Source organism: Monodon monoceros, unplaced genomic scaffold (genome assembly GCF_005190385.1).
Source record: "Monodon monoceros isolate NGI ecotype Baffin Bay Population unplaced genomic scaffold, NGI_Narwhal_1 Super_Scaffold_18, whole genome shotgun sequence".
In the NCBI taxonomy this organism is placed as follows: domain Eukaryota; kingdom Metazoa; phylum Chordata; class Mammalia; order Artiodactyla; family Monodontidae; genus Monodon; species Monodon monoceros.
Window position 1 is genome coordinate 69928030 of NW_021703774.1, and position 18824 is coordinate 69946853.

The following is an 18824-nucleotide window of genomic DNA, read 5'->3' on the forward strand; positions in this document are numbered from 1 at the left end:
CTGCATTCAGGCGCCGAGAGGGAGAAAGAGGAAGACGTGGGGGAGAAGCAAGTCCACGTTGGGGGCTGACGCATGCGCACAGCCAACCGTGCCCGGTTCGGCTCTCCTCTTGTACAGAGGCGCGGATTGGACCCGAGGGCAGGGCATGATGGGTAACAGGACCAGCGGGGTCCCCCAGCGGGCGGACTAGTAGGGGGTCGGATTTGGGCGGATCAGCTTTCGCGGTCCTCTCCCCGCAGAACTGACGTGTCCTGGGTTCCAGACGACGGGCATTTCCCACGGGGCCGGAGGGTTCGGGGCGTCCGGGACTGAGGAATTCTTGGGGGTTGCCACGGGGTGTGGGAAGTTGGGGACGGTGGCTGCAGTCCCGGGAGTGCTTGCAGGTGGTTGGGCCCTCGAGTTCCCGGACCTGCCGAATCTGCCTGCGGCTCCTGGAGGGAGGGCTGGGCCTGACTTTGCGTGTCTTCTCCACTCAAGTGGTGGGTACAGGCACCTCGCTGGCGCTCTCCTCCCTCCTGTCCCTGCTGCTCTTCGCTGGGATGCAGATGTACAGCCGCCAGCTGGCCTCCACCGAGTGGCTCACCATCCAGGGCGGCCTGCTTGGTTCCGGCCTTTTCGTCTTCTCTCTCACTGTATCCGTTTTGCGGGGGAGCGGGCAGAGGTGTTTGAGGGTAGGAAGGGTGGTGGGCCACTCAGGCTTGTACCCTTCCCATTAGCCAAACATCTCTGCCCCCATTGCACGTCCTACTCCTTAACTCCCTCAACCCAGGCCTTCAATAACCTGGAGAATCTTGTCTTTGGCAAAGGATTCCAAGCAAAGATCTTCCCCGAGAGTAAGTGAAAATTGGGGGTTGAGTATTTGAACCCTCTCCAGTAACCTCCCCCAACACGGTACTGAATTTCCAGGTGCTTAATTAGTAAAGGTTTTTTAGGAGGAAAAAATATGTGTATTAAGACTGTCTGGAGACAGATGATGGTTTTGGATGCAGCACTTTATCTAGCTCCCGGAACTGGAGCTAGAAGAGAGGGCCTCTGAAAGCAAGAAACTCAAGTTACTTCCTGGCCAGTTCCCAGGCAGGTTTGGGCCTGTAATGAATACATCCAAGAAGGGATGTTCTTTGTTTCCACCAGAAAAAGAAGAAGAAGGGCCAAATCAGTTGAGGGGTTCCGAGGTGAAATTGGCCCAATATTAGTGAATTCTGTTTGAGATGATTGTGAAGAGCCTAAGTATTAGATACACCAGCTTTCTGTGTCAGCAGGAATCCTGACCAAATTAGAGTAACTGTCAGATTGTTTTCCTTTTGAAACGGTTCTAATCAAGAATTGATGATTCAGTTATTTATGGAGAATTAAGTTCATAAAGCCAATTAGGCGTCAAGGCCAGATCACCTAAGGGATGCCACATGCCCCAAATGGACAGCAGATGCCACCTCTTGTGACGCCTTCACCTGGTAGAACAAAGACCTGTCACTGTGGCCCTCGTTTCTTTGTCCTCCTTATGTTTTGCTCTTTCCACCTAGGCTTCCGGAGGTCCTTTCGTACAGCGGCTTCAGAACTTCTCTCTGTTAGATTTTATTTCTAAGTGTATTGTCTTCATTTGCTTCTGAAAGAAACCTTTGTAGTGGGGCAAGCTATTAGGCCCTCTTCAGCTGCCCTGCCCTCCCCAGCTGGGCAGGTGGGATTGCCCTTGCTATCTGCCCTCCCACCTTCTCTCTAGTCCTACTCTAGATGTCTTGAGACCCTTTTCTGTCCCCATGGGTGTGTGTACCCAGACACTCTGCTCTCCAACTTATGTCCAGGAACTGAGGCCCTCGACTTCCATAACTAGCCAGGCAGGTTAATGAATTGATCCCCATTGTCTGGCTTCTATTGGAAAGGCCTTGACTCTCTTCCTCAAATGGGAGCAAGCCTTGCCCTTCAGATTCTGCTGTCACCTTTCCTTTTCCTTTTTATTGGAGGGAATCCAGGATAGAGAAGTTAAGTGATATTTGGGGCAGAGCTGGTAATGAGCATGCATCTCCTACCTCCGTGTCCTGGGCATCAATAAGGCCATCTGAGGTCCTCCTGCTGTTGTCTTGCCCTTCCCCTCCAAGCAGTTCCCCCAAGATTCAGAGGGCCCCAGATTTCTTCTAGACTCCACATATGAATGCCTGGTGTTTCCATTCTGACCACCCTCCTTGTCCCCTCTTGCTTTCCCAGTTCTCCTCTGCCTCCTGTTGGCTCTCTTTGCATCTGGCCTCATCCACCGAGTCTGTGTCACCACCTGGTAAGTGCCTGACAGCTGAGTAAGGGGTGTAGCATCCTGTCCTTTGGCACCCGATCCTCCTGTGATGGTTCCAGACTTCCCCATGTGTCCCTCCCACTCTGTTCTCCCTCTGTCCCCTTCCCCATTTTCCTAAACCTGATCCTGGATTCTTTCCCTCATGCTGGTATCTGTTTGCTCTAGGAGGCACCAGGCTGGCAGCATGCCCACTGATACCATGACCTTTCTCCTTCACCCTGTAGCTTCATCTTCTCCATGGTTGGTCTGTACTACATCAACAAGATCTCTTCCACTCTGTACCAGGCAACAGCTCCAGTCCTCACACCAGCCAAGGTGACGGGCAAGGGCAAAAAGAGAAACTGACCCTACATGTTTAATAAAGTTGATTCTTTGTAGCTCTGTGAGCTGTGATATGCTGTGGGCCTGTCCTGCCCATCGCTGCATGGGTGTGCAGAATGTTGGGGCAGATGGGTACTTGCTGTTTTCAGACCTTGAGGATGGTGGGGTTTCCTTCCTCCAAGGTTCATTTTTACCAAATATTTATTGAGTGCCATCAGTGCCAGGCACTTTGCCAGGCACTGGAGTGGCACATACTTGTGTGAGAGTCTCACGGAAGAAAAGTGCATGAATGATTGGCAGTCTTGCCCTTTGGGAAAAGGGGTAAAGACTGCAGTACAGGAATGCCTGCCCCTCGGAACTGGAATAGATCTTGGAACAGAGGAGTAAGGGAGGGAAAGGCCCCTCACCCTTACACCTCCCCATGGAGTTCCATTTAACCTGTGAGGGCTTCGTTACTCTAGCTCCCCACCCTGAGCAAATGAGCCCCCTGCCCCTTCTGCTCCAGGTCTGCAGGTGGGAATTCCCTACTGATGTTGCCCTCCTGGACCCATCTGTTCTTCAGCATGGATGTCTGCCCATGTTTAGAAAGACTCCCAGGTTGATCACTGTCCCTATCCTCTTTGGTCTGTGCCTTCATTTTTTCTCCTCTGTCTCATAGCCAAGGAATTAAGAAACTTCCTAAGTTTTAGCAAAGTGTTGAATACATAAAACGATAGGAACAAGGCCACCAACCTTGGAGCCAGCCTTAATGGAAGTGAGGGATGTGACTTCTCAGGTCCTGCTCTGTCCATGCTCTGCCATGAGGAGTGCCTCTCTGTCCAGAGTGTCTGTCCTTTGGGGCACCTAGGCACCGTCCCTCTTGCTGGGTGGTGTGGGCTTTAGGGTGCTTACCGTGCCTTGGTCAGCTTTGTATTCTCCACAGTGCCTGACAATGGGCAGTGAGGACTGGTGGGTTGGTTGAATGAAAGAACCTGTCCTCCTAGAACAGAAAATCCTGTACATGGGATGTGGCTGAGTTTGGGAATGAGACCCAATGAAGATGAAGAAGTGAGTCAAAGGAGTTCTGGTCAAGGATTAGAGGTCCCCCCCGCCCCGCCCCCGAAACCCCCATTTGTAGCCGGACTCCCGGACCCTTTCTCCTGTTTGCCTAGGCTGAAGGAGTGCTATGCAGTTTACCCACATTGCCTGCAGAGGGCGCCACGAGCTCACATCCTCCTCCAGGAGACTCGCACCACTCCCCTGCCTGTTGGCCCTGAGGGCTGGGAGGGTTGCTGCTGGGTCTCAGGGTTCTTGCTGAGTCTCTCCGGTGGAAGCCAACTCTTGGAGGACCCGAAAGACTGGCCCATTCGGAAGGGCTGAAGCCTGAATCAAGTCTTCTTGCTCTTCCAGTCTGGGAATGGAGGCAAAGAGAGTTCAGTGGAGACCAGAGCCTTCCTGAGGGGGAATGGTAGCTCTAGGCTCCAACTTACTTGGTGATGGTTGGGGGGTTACCGTATGTGGGACCCTTGGGGAGAGGAAAGGTTGTCCAAAATGGGTCCTGGACCTCCGGGGAGGCTGGGTTAGTTCTAGGTCTCGCTTTGTCAAACCTAGACTTTCTCCTGACCTGGAGTGGGAGCAGTGGGCAGAGGGCTAGGCCCCAGCCCAGGTGAGCATAGACACAGCTGGGGGATCTGGCCACCTCAGGGCACCATGCCTTCCATGATAAGAGCTTGTGTGGGGCCAGGTTAGGGGAGGACAGGGGAGAGCCTGAGCAGGTGCCAGGACAATGTCAAGGGATCTGGGCACCTGCTGCCACCCACTACATAGGCATCAGGGACAGTATGTGGCCAGGAATAATGACCCCCTGCTCAGGGAATGGGTGCCTTTACCAGGCAGGTTGGTGCTGACCTCAGCTCTGCACCCAGCCTATCCCTGGGGTGCCTAGCTGCCGGCTGCCTCCACCTGACCTACCAATTAACCCTGGGAAGGGTATCCCAGACACCAAACACCATCATTAATTAAGGGGGCGGGGCTTCCCTGGTGGCGTAGTCTTTGGGAGTCCGCCTGCCTATGCAGGGGACACGGGTTCGTGCCCCGGTCCGGGAAGATCCCACATGCCGCGGAGCGGCTGGGCCCGTGGGCCATGGCCGCTGAGCCTGCGCATCCGGAGCCTGTACTCCGCGGCGGGAGAGGCCACGGCAGTGAGAGGCCCGCGTACCGCAAAAAAAAAAAAAAAAAAAAGTAAGGGGGCGTGAGGCCATCATGGCTTCTGGAGACCCGAAGGTGAGAAGGGCAAAGGTGTAACCTCTTGGCCCCGGGATGCCTGGGTCTCTGCACCACCCCGGAGGCTGGAGACCTAGAGGAGAGATGGGCGGTCCGCCCCTGGAGGCCCGAGGGAAGCCAGGTGTTTCCTCCTGCTCCCTCACACGTGGCCCTGACACCCGCCAGCGCCCGCTGCCTGCTCCGGAAACAGGAGTAAATAATACAGCGGGAGGGGGCCTTGGATGCTAGTGGGGGGTGCTGGCGGGAGAAGGCTCCTGACCCAGAGGTGCGCTTCTTGGGGCAGAAGGTGATGCCACCTAAAAAGAGGGTGGTGGGAAGGTGAGATGAGGGGGCTCCCCTGCCCGGGCAGAGGCTGGACTCCTCTCGGGCTGGCACTGAGATGAGGGGATGCCTGGCATTTAGGGCATGCCAGAAGGTGGGGGGGGGCAGGGCAGACAGGGAGGGGGAGTCTACGCCAGGCCTTGGCTCCAGCCCTTTCCGGACCTTATTGTCCTTGGTGAGAACAGGACGCTGTCCCGTTCCCACTGCCCGGCCCCCCAGCTCTGCTCCCCAGGGGCTCGGGAAGGATGTTGGGAAACAAGAGAAGCCAGAGATTGGTAGAGACAGAGATGCTGAGAGACACAGAGACAGATACAAAGGGGAAAGTTTCAGTCAAAAGCAAGTATTGAAGTTCATTGTGAGCTTGAGCCAGCGCTGAGCGCTATGGGAACCGTGAACGAATGGGAAGCTGGAGGCCCTGCCCTCAGGGACCTCTGGACTGGCCTGCCATGCGCACACTCCTGCTTGACTTAGGGTTACTCACAGAGCCATCTCCTAAGCAAACAATAGGCAGAACCCTTGTGCGTGCACAGTTGGTGGCACTTAATTGCTTCACCTCAACTACATTTCTTTTCCTCCCTCCCAGCAGGCTGGAAGTTCCTCCGGGGGCAAGGCCAAGATCATGCTCCCAAATCCCACCTCCCGAGCCCCTCAGGGCTGAGAGCAAGTTGGCCACCAGAGATTGCACTATAAATGCTATCTGGTTGAGCTCCCACCCTGGCAGAGAGAGAAGCCCCCTAGCTGGCCCTAGAATTAGGCACTGCATTACCTGGGGTGGAGGGTAACGTGTGAACTGCCTGCCCTGGGGCAGGAAGCAGGCTTTAGAGCTGCCCTCACCCCCACCCCGCCCCCGCCCCCTGCTTCCCCTGGGCCTCGAAGAGCCAGCTATTCCCACCCCAGCCTCCGCATCCCTGGGGGCTCGGGGTGGGCCTCCTTCCTTCCAACTCTCCTACCTGGGCCCACAGTTCTCAGCAACCACTCCCCTGGGAGACAGATCCTCTGAAAAGTGGAGAGAAGTCCAGGTTCCTTCTGTCTACTGAGGTTCCAGATGCACTTCAAAATGAAGAAAAACTGAGACATGTTTGAAATGTGTACACTTGACAAATTAACACTTTTTAAGACAAAATGATGATACAATATAATCATGCTAGTCGCAAGGTCATTACAGGATTTTTAGAAATGTTTCCCTTCACAGGGAACTGCAGGCCCTACTTTATCATGTAAAGTTCTATGATAATGGGCATATCAGAGTCATTGTAGGATTCTTTCTACTTTTGTATATATTTGAAAATTCCACAGTAAAAGTTAAATCATTTGTACTGTAAATCCCTTCTTTCTGTTCTGTGGGAGAGTGACAGTGTGACTGAATGAAACCACACTTGGAGATAACTTCAGAAGCCTACATTTGAGGCCCTGTGTGACAATGAGGCCTGAGCCATATGGCCCTTATGGTCTTTGAGGAGCCCTTCTCTGAGAATTCCACTCACCTCAAATAAGTTGGACATGTTTCCCCTACTTTTAGGCTGAGACACTAACAGAAGGGACTGAAAAGTGGGATTCCCTTCTGCACAGGTCAGGACCCCACAGAAAAACCTCCCACACACCCCCATTCTGGGCCAAGAGTTGCTGTGAGGGCTGCTTCAAGGGAATTTCTGGGACTAAGGTGCATGTATACTGGTGTGTGAAGGCCTAGACTAACCCTCCAGGGAGATCCCTCCCCTTCCTGTTCTCGGCCTCCAGCCCCCATTTCCAGCCTCTGTGACCCGGGCCTTTTTCTGACTCAGACAGCTTCAGGTTCTAGACATATGCGGGGCAGTAGGAAAGAGCCCAGGTCTTGAAATCAGACAGACCTGAGCTCTAGTTTTGGCTCTGACACTTACCAGGTGAGGGTCCTTGGGCAAGCTGAGTGATCTCTCTGCACCTTAAATTCATCGTCTGTAAAATGAGGATAATAATACTTGCCTCAAATTGTGGCAAAGAGGATTGGAATTAAATATCAACGTGGAAGAGCCTAGCATAGCGCTTAACCTATTAGGCATTTGACAAATGTCATCTTCTCCCACGTGATAACAGCCATGACCTTGCCAGCCAACTTAGTGCTTTACAGATATTCTCAGTTTCAACACTTACATCAACCTTATGAGATTGATATTCTTACTCTGTGTGGTTAATTTTTTTTTTTTTTTTTTGGCGGTACGCGGGCCTCTCACTGTTGCGGCCTCTCCCGCTGCGGAGCACAGGCCCCGGACGCGCAGGCTCAGTGGCCATGGCCCACGGGCCCAGCCGCTCCGCGGCATGTGGGATCCTCCCAGACCGGGGCACGAACCCGTGTCCCCTGCATCGGCAGGCGGACTCTCAACCACTGCGCCACCAGGGAAGCCCTGTGTGGTTAATTTTATGTGTCATCTTGGCTGGGCCACATTGCCCGGATATTGGGTCAAACATTACTCTGGGTGTTTCTTTTTTTTAATTTTTTGGCCGCACCATGTGGTGTGCAAGATCTTGGTTCCCCGACCAGGGATCGAACCCGTGCTCTCTCCAGTGGAAGTGTGGAGTCCTAACCACTGGACCACCAAGGAATTCCCACTCTGGATGTTTCTGTGAGAGGGTTTTTGAATGAGATTTACATTTAAAATAGGAGTAAAGCAGATTGCCCTCCATAATGTGGGTGGGCCTCATCCAATCCACTGAAGAGCTCCATAGAACAAGAGACTGACCTCCCCAGAGAAGGAGGGAATTCAGATATAGCCTGTGGACTTGAACAGCAACGTTGGCTCTGGCCTGCTGGGTTCTCTCACTGGTCGATGCTCGTGTGGGCTGGGACCTGGCCCTCTGCCCACTGTCCCCAGCCCCAGTCAGGAGGAAGTCAAGACAGAGTGAGACCCTGCAGATATTGGGTTTGCCAGCCTCTACAGCTTCATGAGACAAGACCTTAAATTTCACGGATATATCTCCTATTGGTTCTGGCTCTCTGGAGAACCCTGACTAATACATCTGTTTCAGTGAAATGAAATGGGGTAAAATGCAAGAGAGGTTAAAACAACCTGCTCAAGATTATAAGGGACGACTGCCCTGGTGGCGCAGTTGTTAAGAATCCGCCTGCCAATGCAGGGGACACGGGTTGGATCCCTGGTCCGGGAAGATCCCACATGCCGCGGAGTAGCTAAGCCCGTGTGCTACAACTACTGAGCCTGCACTCTAGAGTCCGCGAGCCGCAGCTACTGAGCCTGCTTGACACAACTACCGAAGCCCGTGCGCCTGGAGCCTGTGCTCTGCAACAAGAGAAGCCCCCACAATGAGAAACCTGTGCACCACAACAAAGAGTATCCCCTGCTCGCCGCAACTAGAGAAAGCCCACATGTAGCAACGAAGACCCAACGCAGCCAAAAATTAATAAAGCAAGAAAGAAAAAGAAAAAGATTATAAGGGAAGGCAAGGCTGGAGTTGAAATCCAGATCCATTGGTATTTGCCTTGATGCTTAACCAACATGGTTACAACACAGCATCTGATCCCTGCCACCCCTGACCTCATCTCCTCACACTCTTCCCCATGCTCCTCCATCCCACTCCTGGCTTCCATGTGTCCCCTGTGCCACCTCATGGCCTTTGCACATGCTGTTCCCACTGCCTGGAACAGCCATCCAGCAGTTATCTACACTTCTATGTCCTTCACCTCATTCAAGTTTCCATGCAAATGTCTCAGAGACACCCTTCTGACCATGCTATATCACATGGTACACTGTCACCCTTTAGCCCCTCACCTAGCTATATTTTTCTTCACAGTACTTCTCACTACTTGATACATTAAATATTTGTTTGTTTCCTGTCTGTCTCCTACCATTTCATTGAAGCAGTTTGTTTTCATTGCAAGCTTCATTGAAAGCAGAGATTTTGTCTCTTTTGGTCATTAGAATACTGCTTGACGTAGGTGCTAAATACATGTTTGTTAAAAGAACCAAGAACCCCACTAGCCATACACCATTGTCACACTTTGAGCTCTTTGCTAAAACTCAACTTCCAGCCTGCATCAACTCCAAACTGCTGAATCCTCAGAATCAGCCGAATGTTTCTGTCAGCCACCAGCCCTGTTTCTGGATCCCTCCTGCCTCAGGCTACTGTCTTTTCCCATCTTGGTCTCCTCTAGTTCACCTGATTCACCCAGACCCTTCTCCAATCAGCAGCACAACCTCTGATGCACTATTTCTCCTGAAAGCCCGGCTGTGATTTTGTCTGTATGTGTTTTTGTGGATTACATGTCTGTCTGTCCTGTCACCCCAACGGAGCTGTGGGTGCCCTGAGGATGCTGATAGAATTAACACAATCTAATCACCTGGAACCTTCCTCAAGGACCCAATAATCACCATGGCACCTGCTGCCTGACAGGACACACGCAGGCACACATGGGGACCTCCCACTTCTCTAAGGGGGGAAGATGCTGACCTGAGGGACCAAGCCCAACACAAATACTTTGTTTTTAAACATCTTTATTGGAGCATAATTGCTTTACAATGGTGTGTTAGTTTCTGCCTTAAAACAAAGTGAGTCACCTATACGTATACATATATCCCCATATCCCCTCCCTCTTGAGCCTCCCTCCCACCCCTCTAGGTGGTCACAAAGCACGGAGCTGATCTCCCTGTGCTATGTGGCTGCTTCCCACTAGCTAGCTATTTTACATTTGGTAGTGTATATATGTCCATGCCACTCTCTCACTTCGTCCCAGCTTACCCTTCCCCCTCCCTGTGTCCTCAAGTCCATTCTCTACGTCTGCATCTTTATTCCTGTCCTGCCCCTAGGTTCTTTAGAACCATTTTTTTTTTTGTAGATTCCATATATATGTGTTAGCATACAGTATTTTTTTTTGTTGCAAATTTATTTTCCCAAATTTCTTACCATTTATTTTATAATTTTGTCTTTTATTTTATTTTTACTTTATTAGGTAATCTTTTCTCTTGAATTTTATTTTATTTATTTTTTATACAGCAGGTTCTTATTAGTTATCTATTTTATACATATTAGTGTATATATGTCAATCCCAATCTCCCAATTCATCCCACCACCACCCCACCACCACCACTTTCCCCTCTTGATGTCCATACGTTTGTTCTCTACATCTGTGTCTCTATTTATGCCGTGCAAACTGGCTCATCTGTACCATTTTTCTAGGCTCCACATATATTGTTAGCATACAGTATTAACACAAATACTTTTAAGGGGTCTTTCTTAGGTAGTCTGACCCTGGCTGGCCTTTCCAGCCTCACCTCCTGCCACTCCTCCATGAAGCAGTCTTTGTGCCAGAGACAGACACAGAGGGTTACTCACAATGAACTCTCAAGCCTCCCTGCCTTTGTTCAGGCTTTCCCTTGGCTTTGCAAGCTCCGCCCCCAATCACAACCTGAATTCTCTTACTCATCTTTCCAGTATCACCTTGGGCTTTAGGGCCTATTTGATAGAGGCTCATGCCTTTCCTGAAACAGTCAATCCCTTACTCTGTGTTGTATGTAATTTTGCATATTCTCCCATCTTTAGTGCACTTAGAATAAGGGCTCCATGGGAATTTCCTGGTTGTCTAGTGGTTAGGACTCTGTGCTCTCACTGCCGAGGGCCTGGGCTCAACCCCTGGAAACTAAGATCCTGCAAGCTGCTAGGTGCGGCCAATAAATAAATTAAATAAATAAATAAATAGAGGGCTCTAGATTTGGAATTTGTCTCTCACTGAAACCAAAGCTTGCCAAAGGTGGGACTTCCCTGGTGGTGCACAGTGGTTAAGAATCCACCTGCCAATGCAGGGGACACAGGTTCAAGCCCTGGTCCAGGAAGATCCCATATGCCGTGGAGCAACTAAGCCCACGAGCCACTGCGTGCCTAGAGCCGGTGCTCCACAAGAGAAGGCACCTCAATGAGAAGCCCATGCACTGCAGAGAAGAATAGCCCCCGCTCGATGCAACTAGAAAAAGCCTGCGCACAGCAACAAAGACCCAACACAGCCAAAAAAAAAAGCTTGCCAAAGGAGAAAACTCCAACAAATGTGAGAAAACTGAAGCTCAGAGAGGTTAAGTTACTTGCCCAAGGTCACATAGCTAAGTAAAGGAAAGAGGCAGGACCCAACCTCAGGACATCTGGGGCTCTAAAAGCCCAAACTTTTAACCCCCAAGCTGTACTGCCTTTCATACCCTGCTATAATCACGTGTACTTGTGGCCTGCTGTAGCTGCAGAAGGGTAACGGTCTGTAAAAAGATTGAAGAGAAGGGAATTGGACCATAAGAATCTGCTGGCTTTCATCCAATGCTATCCAAAGCCAAAGACCCTGTGTCCAGTAGATGGGAGTCTCTGGAGTAGTTATATTTCCTGGGACCAGGACAGCTGGGTCAGTTTCGCTGGAGACCATCAAATGCTAACCTGTCCTTCCTTCTGCCCCTCATCTTACATTTATAGAAGCCCTCTGGGTTTCCCACGCTATGCTTGGTCCTGGAGTTACAATGGTCCTGGGTGGCCCAAGCAGGGAAACAAAACACCTACAGCTCAACATGGCAAGTGCCATCTATAATAGAGAGGCTGTGGGAGCTCAGAGGAGGAAGATGGTGTCCAACCCTGCAAGACAGGGTCAAGGCCCAGGAAGGCTGCTTGGAGGACGTGTTGCTTGAGCTGAACATTAGAGAAATATGTACCCACATTTTCTTGTGGCATATTTAGGGTTTCACTTTTCACATGAAGTTTTGTTTAATGCACTGCGAATTTATTTTAGTATAAGATGTGAGGTTGAAATATAACTTAATTTACTTTTTCAAATGGTAAGCTTGTTGCAAATGTTTTTCAAATAATCCATCTTTCCTCACTGGAGATGCCATTTCTATCATATGCTGAAATGGTGTATGTTCGATCTATTTCTTCACTTTTTATTCTGTTCCATTGATCTAGGTAGGGAGATGCTATACCTTAGTGGCAAAGTTTGCAGGCTCTGCAGTCTAGTCTGACTATCTGGGGCGTACCTGTTTCTTCATTTGCGAAATGGAGATAATAATAGTACCTACTTCATATGGTGGCTGTAAAGATTGAATGAGATTATGCACATAAAGTACTCATTACAGTGCCTGGCACAGAGTAATCAATCAATGAATGTCAGCTGCTATGACGATCCCTATCTGCCCATTCCTATACCAGTAACCCAGAAAGGTGAAATTACTAAGCATATAGCTTTGAGTCAGATGAGACAGTCTGCTACTTACTACCCTGCATGACTTCGGGCAAGTTACTTACCTTTTACCTTCTCTCCGCTTTGGTTTCCTCATTCATACATGGGGATATAAAAGTACCTACTGCAGCCTGTTGTGAAAATCAAACATGCAGTGTCACAAAAGGCATGACACATAATAGCCCCTCGATGAATGTTTAATCTTCTGCTGATTATTATGACACTATAATTTATTTTCTTTTTATGTGTTGCAGGGCAAGCCCCTTCTCATTATCTTTCCCCCCAAAATTTTCTGGGGAGTGGCAATCTTTCAGGGCCACATCTATTGTGGGTGAATAAGATAGAATTTCTGGATCTGCAAGGCTGATGCCTGGCCCCTGAACTGTGTTGAAAGTCGTTGTGGCTAGTGAGGTCTTGAGTGGGTTACTAGTAGGATTTGGGGGAAGGGAGTGGAGGTGGGCCTTTGAAGCTCATATAGCAGGTTTCTAAAAATATTTTAATTTTGCCTTAATTTTTACTTTAACAAAGGAATTCGCATAGTTTAAAAGGCCAATTATATATATAAAAAAAGGCCAACTAGTTCTATAAGGCATTCAATGAAAAATAACAGTCCCCTGCTCCATTCTCCTACCCCCTCCCTACACATACACTCCTCCATAAACCACTCTCAAGTTTCTTGGCTGCTTTTTTGGGTACTACCTCTATATATTTTTTGTTTGTTTGTTTGTTTTTTGGGCAGTGCTGCACGGCTTCTGGGATCTTAGTTCCCCGACCAGGGATTGAACCTGGGCCACAGCAGTGAAAGCGCTGAGTCCTGACCACTGGACCACTAGGAATTCCCAATATTTCTAAATAACATGTCCATATTATTATTTTTATTTTTCTATTTTAGATATAATCAATTGACTGCCTGCCATGGAAAATGAGGATATAGTTCTCTCTAATCCTGACTCTCCCCATATACTCCCCTCCCCCACCCTCTCAATTCAAATATATTCCAAATTTTAGTTAAGTCAACACTTAGTGTTTACATTATTATGGCTGTGAAAATATTCTACACAGCTGAGTTATGTAGTGTTTGTGCTAAGACTCTGTGGCTCTGTAAAAACTGGTTTTATTAATTAACATCAGGGATATGGGGCTGAGAAACTTCGTTCTCTAAAATCATACAGTCACAAATTTTCTGTTTGAAATCAGGCAGTGAGAATGGAACATCCCACTGTTGCTGGAGGTTTAACGCATGTTGATTACTTTGATACAGAGAAGCAGCCTCGATTTCCAACCTAGGTGCAAAGCTTCAGATATTGGGGTTTTGGACATAACATTGTACAATTATCTTAATTATGTAGTTATCTATTATATAATTATCTAAAATTAGTTAACTTTGTAGTTTCCAAGTGGATTCTCAGTTCACTTCTCAGTCCAGGCTGTTGTTAACTCCTTCACTTACATCTGTGCTTGCCTTGAACCTGTCAAAATACTGCTTCATTTAAATATCACCTGAACTCAACCACTTCCCATATCCTGTAATGACCTGGCTTTTTCCTTTGTTTGATGAGCGGCTCCACAGTTCCCCTGGTGTGTGCTCTCTCTTGCAGCAGCAAGTGAATAAACCTAACTATCCAACTACAGTTTTGTTCTTAGTGGTCTTTATCAGACAGGCTTTTATAATTCTCCTTCCTTTCTAACTCTTTGTTTTCCCTGAAGTTAATAATTGCCTGACCTTTTCTTTCACTCGGTTTTCTATATACCTATCATGAATTCATCCCCCAAATTCTGAAAGACGTATACACCTTCTCTTAATACCTTAAACACATCAGGTGATTCCTCTGTCCCCACAGTTTTTTTCCCTTAAAGACACCCTCTTGAAGCACTTCTTCTTCTGGCTCCAAGTCTTACTGGTTGCTCCTCTGAGTTTCTCTTTTAAAATATGACAACCTCTGTTCTAACACCTATCTCAGGGCACCTGTTAGTTGTCAATGCATCTGCTTTCCTGACTCCTGCTTTCCTCCTTCCACCGCAGAAGGGTCCGTGTCTTGACATCTCTATTTCTCCAAAGTCTGTCGTGACGCTCAAGAAACGTTCCACTGACTGAATGAATAAAAGAATAAATAAGTGAATAAATGAATGAATGAATGAGTGGAATTTTTGTGCAGGAGAAGTGAGTTTAAGAGGAACGATATTACATTCCCATCTAGTCGCAAGGCTTAAGGGTGTCCTCAGGCTGTCTACAAGCCCCACGCCAGCTTGGAGCGGGGTCTCGAGGGAGGGAAGCAGCACCGAAAGCCCTCTGGGCCCAGGTCGCGGCTGCAGGAGCGGAGCCGGCTGAGCACAGCCTAGGTCAAGTCCGCGGCCACGAACCTGCCAGACGCCGCTCGAGGACTACAACTCCCAGAAGGCCGCGCGGCGGCGGAGCACGAGCCGTGGAGGATTCCGGACGCTGACGTCGGAGCCGTGCGGCTCAGGGAAGACGCTGGGCTAAGAGGTAAGTGTAGGAGGAGGGCTGAGGGTTGAGAGTGGAGGGCGGAGGGCGGAGGGCGGAGGGCGGGAGCGACAGAGGAGCGGCCCTGAGGTTAGGTGGTACGGAGGTGGGGGTGAGGTAGAAGGACAGGGAATGGGTCTCAGATGAAGAGCGGGTAGCGGGGTGTCAGGGACCTCGAGCTCTGCTTCCTCTTCCCGCAGTGACCATGACGAAATTAGCGCAGTGGCTGTGGGGGCTGGCGCTCCTGGGCTCCACCTGGGCTGCTTTGACCACGGGAGCCTTGGGCCTGGAGCTGCCATTGTCTTGCCGGGAGGTCCTGTGGTCACTGCCCGCCTACTTGCTGGTGTCCGCCGGCTGCTATGCACTGGGTACTGTGGGCTATCGCGTGGCCACTTTTCACGACTGCGAGGACGCCGCCCGCGAGCTGCAGAGCCAGATCCAGGAGGCCCGAGCCGACTTGGCCCGCAGGGGGATGCGCTTCTGACACCCTAACCTCATTCCCGCACGGACAGCCTGCTCTCCCCTCCCCCATTAAAGCGCAAGTTTATTTTCTAACTTTGGTTTGAGTATGGAGTATGGATGATGGGAATTGGGGATTCTGTGTACCGGCTGTTGATAAGTGAGAGGTAGAAGAGCCAGCTTCCTGAGGCTCTCTCAGCCTTTATCTTTGCATTCTGCTGGTACTTCCTCCTGTTTGCTCCGAAGGAGGCAAAGACGCCCTTCTCAAGATCTCTCAGTACGTAAAAGTCATTTCACTTTCCTGGTCTTTTTAGCCCTGTTAGGAAGGACTTCTTGAAGCCTATTCTTCTTCATAACATCCAAGCTCTGTTCTTTTTAAGGCCTTCCTACGTCTTTACAACTTCCTGGTTCTTTCAGATACCTTTTCGGAGCCAACCCTACCAGCCCAAGAGTAACTGTGGATCAGACAGTTCCCGTCTACCCTTCACCAAACCAGGCAGGTTGACTATCCCTGAACAGAGAACGAGCCTTGATGGGCAAGGGGTAGGGAACAGTTTATTTTAAGGCACATTCTAAAGATTTCCCCCGACCTCCCAAATTAAAAAATAAAATCTTGAAAAAAAAAAAAAAGTGATTCATCTCCCAGGTTCCATCCAGTCTTCTAAGTAAAGCCCTTTCTTTAGTCCCTGGATTCTCAAAGCAGTTCTTTTCCTTTACCACAACGCACTTCACCAGTGGAGGTGACCAGCAGGAAGAGCTGAAACAAGGTTTCTTTGGTAGAATGTTGGCATTAAGGTGCCCAGTGGTCAGGTGAACTCCCTCAGGTTTGTAGAAGTTGATAGTTCCTGTCTTGCTCCTGGGGGTATTTCCAGAAAAGCCAGAAGCGAATGAAGCTGGTGAGGATTCCTGGAAGGTTGGGCACCTGAAATCACAAGGGCTGCTATGAGGAGAGGAGCTGATTTTCCACCTCGTACACCTGTCACCCCGCCCCTGTTCTGCTTACCACAATGTAGGGATCTTTTAGTCGAAACCCATAGAACGTCCAGGAGGCAGAAGTGAGGAGGGTGGCAATGGTGAGTGAAAAGGAGAGACGTTGGGTCGATTTAGTACGAATGACCTTGGCCTGTGGGAAAGGATGAAGGACACTCCTAGCAAGGCACATAGTAAATCTCCCACCTTGCCTAAGAATTTCCTCAGAAAAAAAGTCAAACGTCCTCCCTGATCTTCTGTTACCCAACCTTTCCCTCCTGCCCCCCACTCACCCAACTCTACTAACCCGTCTCCTTCCAGGATTTGGGTCTTTCCTTCCTCTGGAGTATAAGCTACAGTCTCTGGCTATGGGAGACTTATCTTCCTTTCCTCCCTGGACACCCCCACTCACCAAGTCAGCTAGTGGTGAGAGGTACATACTGATGGTGAAGACACTGCAGAAGAGGCCCAGCTGCTGAAGCCGGGTCTCAGTGTCGGGCACCAGGAGCCAAAAGTAGCCAAAACCCAGGACAAGGACCCCCAGCAGGGTTGCAGTCTGAAGGAGCACAGCATGCTGCAGAGGAGAGAGTAGCCTTACTTCTGGATGTACCAGGAGCCCTCTCTGACTCTGCTGCTGGAATTAATTCATCCTGCCCTCTCCCAAGCTCCAGTTGAGGAGCCAACCTTTGCCCAAGCCTCCAGTATTGCACTTGTTACATCCTCTTTCCCACCAGTGGCTTGAGCACATGTCTGATCCACGCACAACCCTGGAGGTTTCTAGGAGAGGGAAAGGTATCCTTTTCTGGTGAGCTTGCTACACAGAGTAGGAGCTTAATGCTTGTGTGAATGGGGAAGCAGAGCGGATCATCTCACTCTCAGCCACTGGCACTGACTTTGAAGGAACTATGGAGACAAAATCCCTTTCCACTCAGGTTGTTGGGCAGCAAGGCACCATCAGGCTAGGCAGAGCTACCAGCTTTGCCAGAATGGGGGACAATATGTGAGTCTCAGCAGGCTGGCTTCATGGCGGAAGGAGGACTGCAAGGCTGGAAGGGTGTTCCAGGAAAAGTTGGCAGTACCAGCGTGTTATAGTCTTCTAGGAAACAGTGTTTGCCCTGCCAGCAAGGCAGGGCAGGGCATGCAGCAGAGGAAGGGGCTCTACCTTCCGATGGCAGTAGTGCAGATACACCAAGATATACAGGGTCTGAAGCACAGCACCCACGGCGTTGACGACGATTAGCGTCCAGTTTCCCTTCAGGGCCCCATAACTCAGCCAGCTCAGGTTGCTGCAGGGTGGAGGGGAGGGACATTGGCTCGCGGGGTTGAGTGTGAGTGGGGGACCCGAGGGGCCTCGTCCACATTCCTCCTCACCCCTCCCCAACCTCCCTCAGACAGCCTTTCCCGCCGCAGGCATCGCCCCTCTCACTTGACATCCGTGGTGAGAAAGGGCAGGAACTGGACACTGTCCACACTCCGGGTCATCCGCATGTGCTTGAGGTCCGAGCTGTAACGGGGACCCGAAGGCAGGGGGGAGAGGTGGAAAGGGAGGACCAGGCTGCTGGGGCGTCGAAATCCCCGATGCCTGTCATCCTTTCTGGACAACTGCAGACCCCCGGCCCTACCCTCAGCACCCTGGCCTTCTCCCTCAGGTAAAGTGACCAGCCTTGCCCTTGTACCCCGGCCCTCTCGACCCGATTCCACTTTGACCCTAGGTTCCAGATGCAGCCTGGGGCTGCGGCCACGTCTCTGTTCTCTCTCCTTTCCTGACTTCCTGGTCCTGCCCCCAGCCCAGCCCGTCCGCGCTCTCACAGGCCGGTGGAGAACATGCCGAGGGTGAAGAGCACGCAAGCTCCGGAAAGAAGCGAGTCGGCCAATCCGCCCGCCTCCATCCCTCCCCGAGTCGGATCCCGAGCTCGGCGCCTGCGGCCAGCTAGCAGGAACCGGAGCCCGCGACGCCGGAGCCCCGCCCCTTTGCGCCCCCGGCTCCGCCCCTGCGCGCTCGGCCATCCCCCCGGAAACTGAACCGGAACCCGGCCCACCCTTAGAACCTCAAGCCGGAGCTCAGGCCCCGCCCCTGCGAGGGCCTGTTTCGACCCCACCGGCCCGCTGTCGGCTCGTAGGGTTTCCTGTCTTCCCGTTGCTCTCGGTTTTCTGGCCGGTCTCCTTCCTAAGGCTCCGCGGATTTGTCCCCGGCATCAGCCGCTCCACACTCTCTGCTTACTCCTTGGATCACCCAGACCCCCAGCCTCAACTCACTTTCCCACAGGCCGCTAGCCTACGTGGTAGAACTCAAAAGCTTGCTACCCGGACTTCAACACGCTTTCACGGAGGGCCGCAGCTCAGAACTTCAGTTGCCCAGGGATTGGGAGATTTTTCGCTGTTTGCTGAAGCCTCTTTCCGGTCTCTTCCCTAAGTAACAGGGACTGCCAGGAATCACCAAGTCTTTGTGTGATGCCCTCCCCCTTCAGCCACACTGCCGGCTTTCTGTGACTTGGCCAATCCACTGGACAAACGTATATCACCGACCCCCCTAGTCCAAC

General features: G+C 50.8%; 3 protein-coding genes across 5 annotated transcripts; 2 read left to right on the forward strand and 1 right to left on the reverse strand.

Moving 5' to 3' along the window:
- Nucleotides 1–72: 72 nt before the first annotated feature.
- KRTCAP2 (keratinocyte associated protein 2) lies at nucleotides 73–2663 on the forward strand. Its single transcript, XM_029229621.1, is given in 6 exon segments — nucleotides 73–107; nucleotides 109–152; nucleotides 478–632; nucleotides 770–833; nucleotides 2200–2266; nucleotides 2506–2663. Coding segments are annotated over 6 exon segments (486 nt in total). The 3' UTR covers nucleotides 2627–2663.
- A 12146-nt stretch (nucleotides 2664–14809) lies between these two features.
- DPM3 (dolichyl-phosphate mannosyltransferase subunit 3, regulatory) lies at nucleotides 14810–15411 on the forward strand. Its single transcript, XM_029231297.1, has 2 exons — nucleotides 14810–14859; nucleotides 15057–15411. Exon 2 carries the CDS (start codon nucleotides 15062–15064, stop codon nucleotides 15338–15340), a length of 279 nt encoding a protein of 92 aa, XP_029087130.1. The 5' UTR covers nucleotides 14810–14859; nucleotides 15057–15061; the 3' UTR covers nucleotides 15341–15411.
- A 292-nt stretch (nucleotides 15412–15703) lies between these two features.
- SLC50A1 (solute carrier family 50 member 1) lies at nucleotides 15704–18679 on the reverse strand. Of its 3 annotated transcripts, none has more exons than XM_029231295.1 (6): nucleotides 18541–18679; nucleotides 17711–17788; nucleotides 17447–17570; nucleotides 16697–16858; nucleotides 16319–16438; nucleotides 15705–16237 (listed from the first exon to the last, which is right to left on the reverse strand). In XM_029231295.1, the coding sequence occupies exons 2-6, from the start codon at nucleotides 17770–17772 to the stop codon at nucleotides 16136–16138; spliced, it is 570 nt and encodes a 189-aa protein (XP_029087128.1). In that variant the 5' UTR covers nucleotides 17773–17788; nucleotides 18541–18679; the 3' UTR covers nucleotides 15705–16135. The 3 variants fall into 3 exon arrangements, with proteins under 3 accessions (XP_029087129.1, XP_029087128.1, XP_029087127.1); XM_029231294.1 differs by lacking the exon at nucleotides 18541–18679 and adding an exon at nucleotides 18094–18239 and having other exon boundaries at nucleotides 15849–16237; XM_029231296.1 differs by lacking the exons at nucleotides 16697–16858; nucleotides 18541–18679 and adding an exon at nucleotides 18094–18239 and having other exon boundaries at nucleotides 15704–16237.
- Nucleotides 18680–18824: the final 145 nt, after the last annotated feature.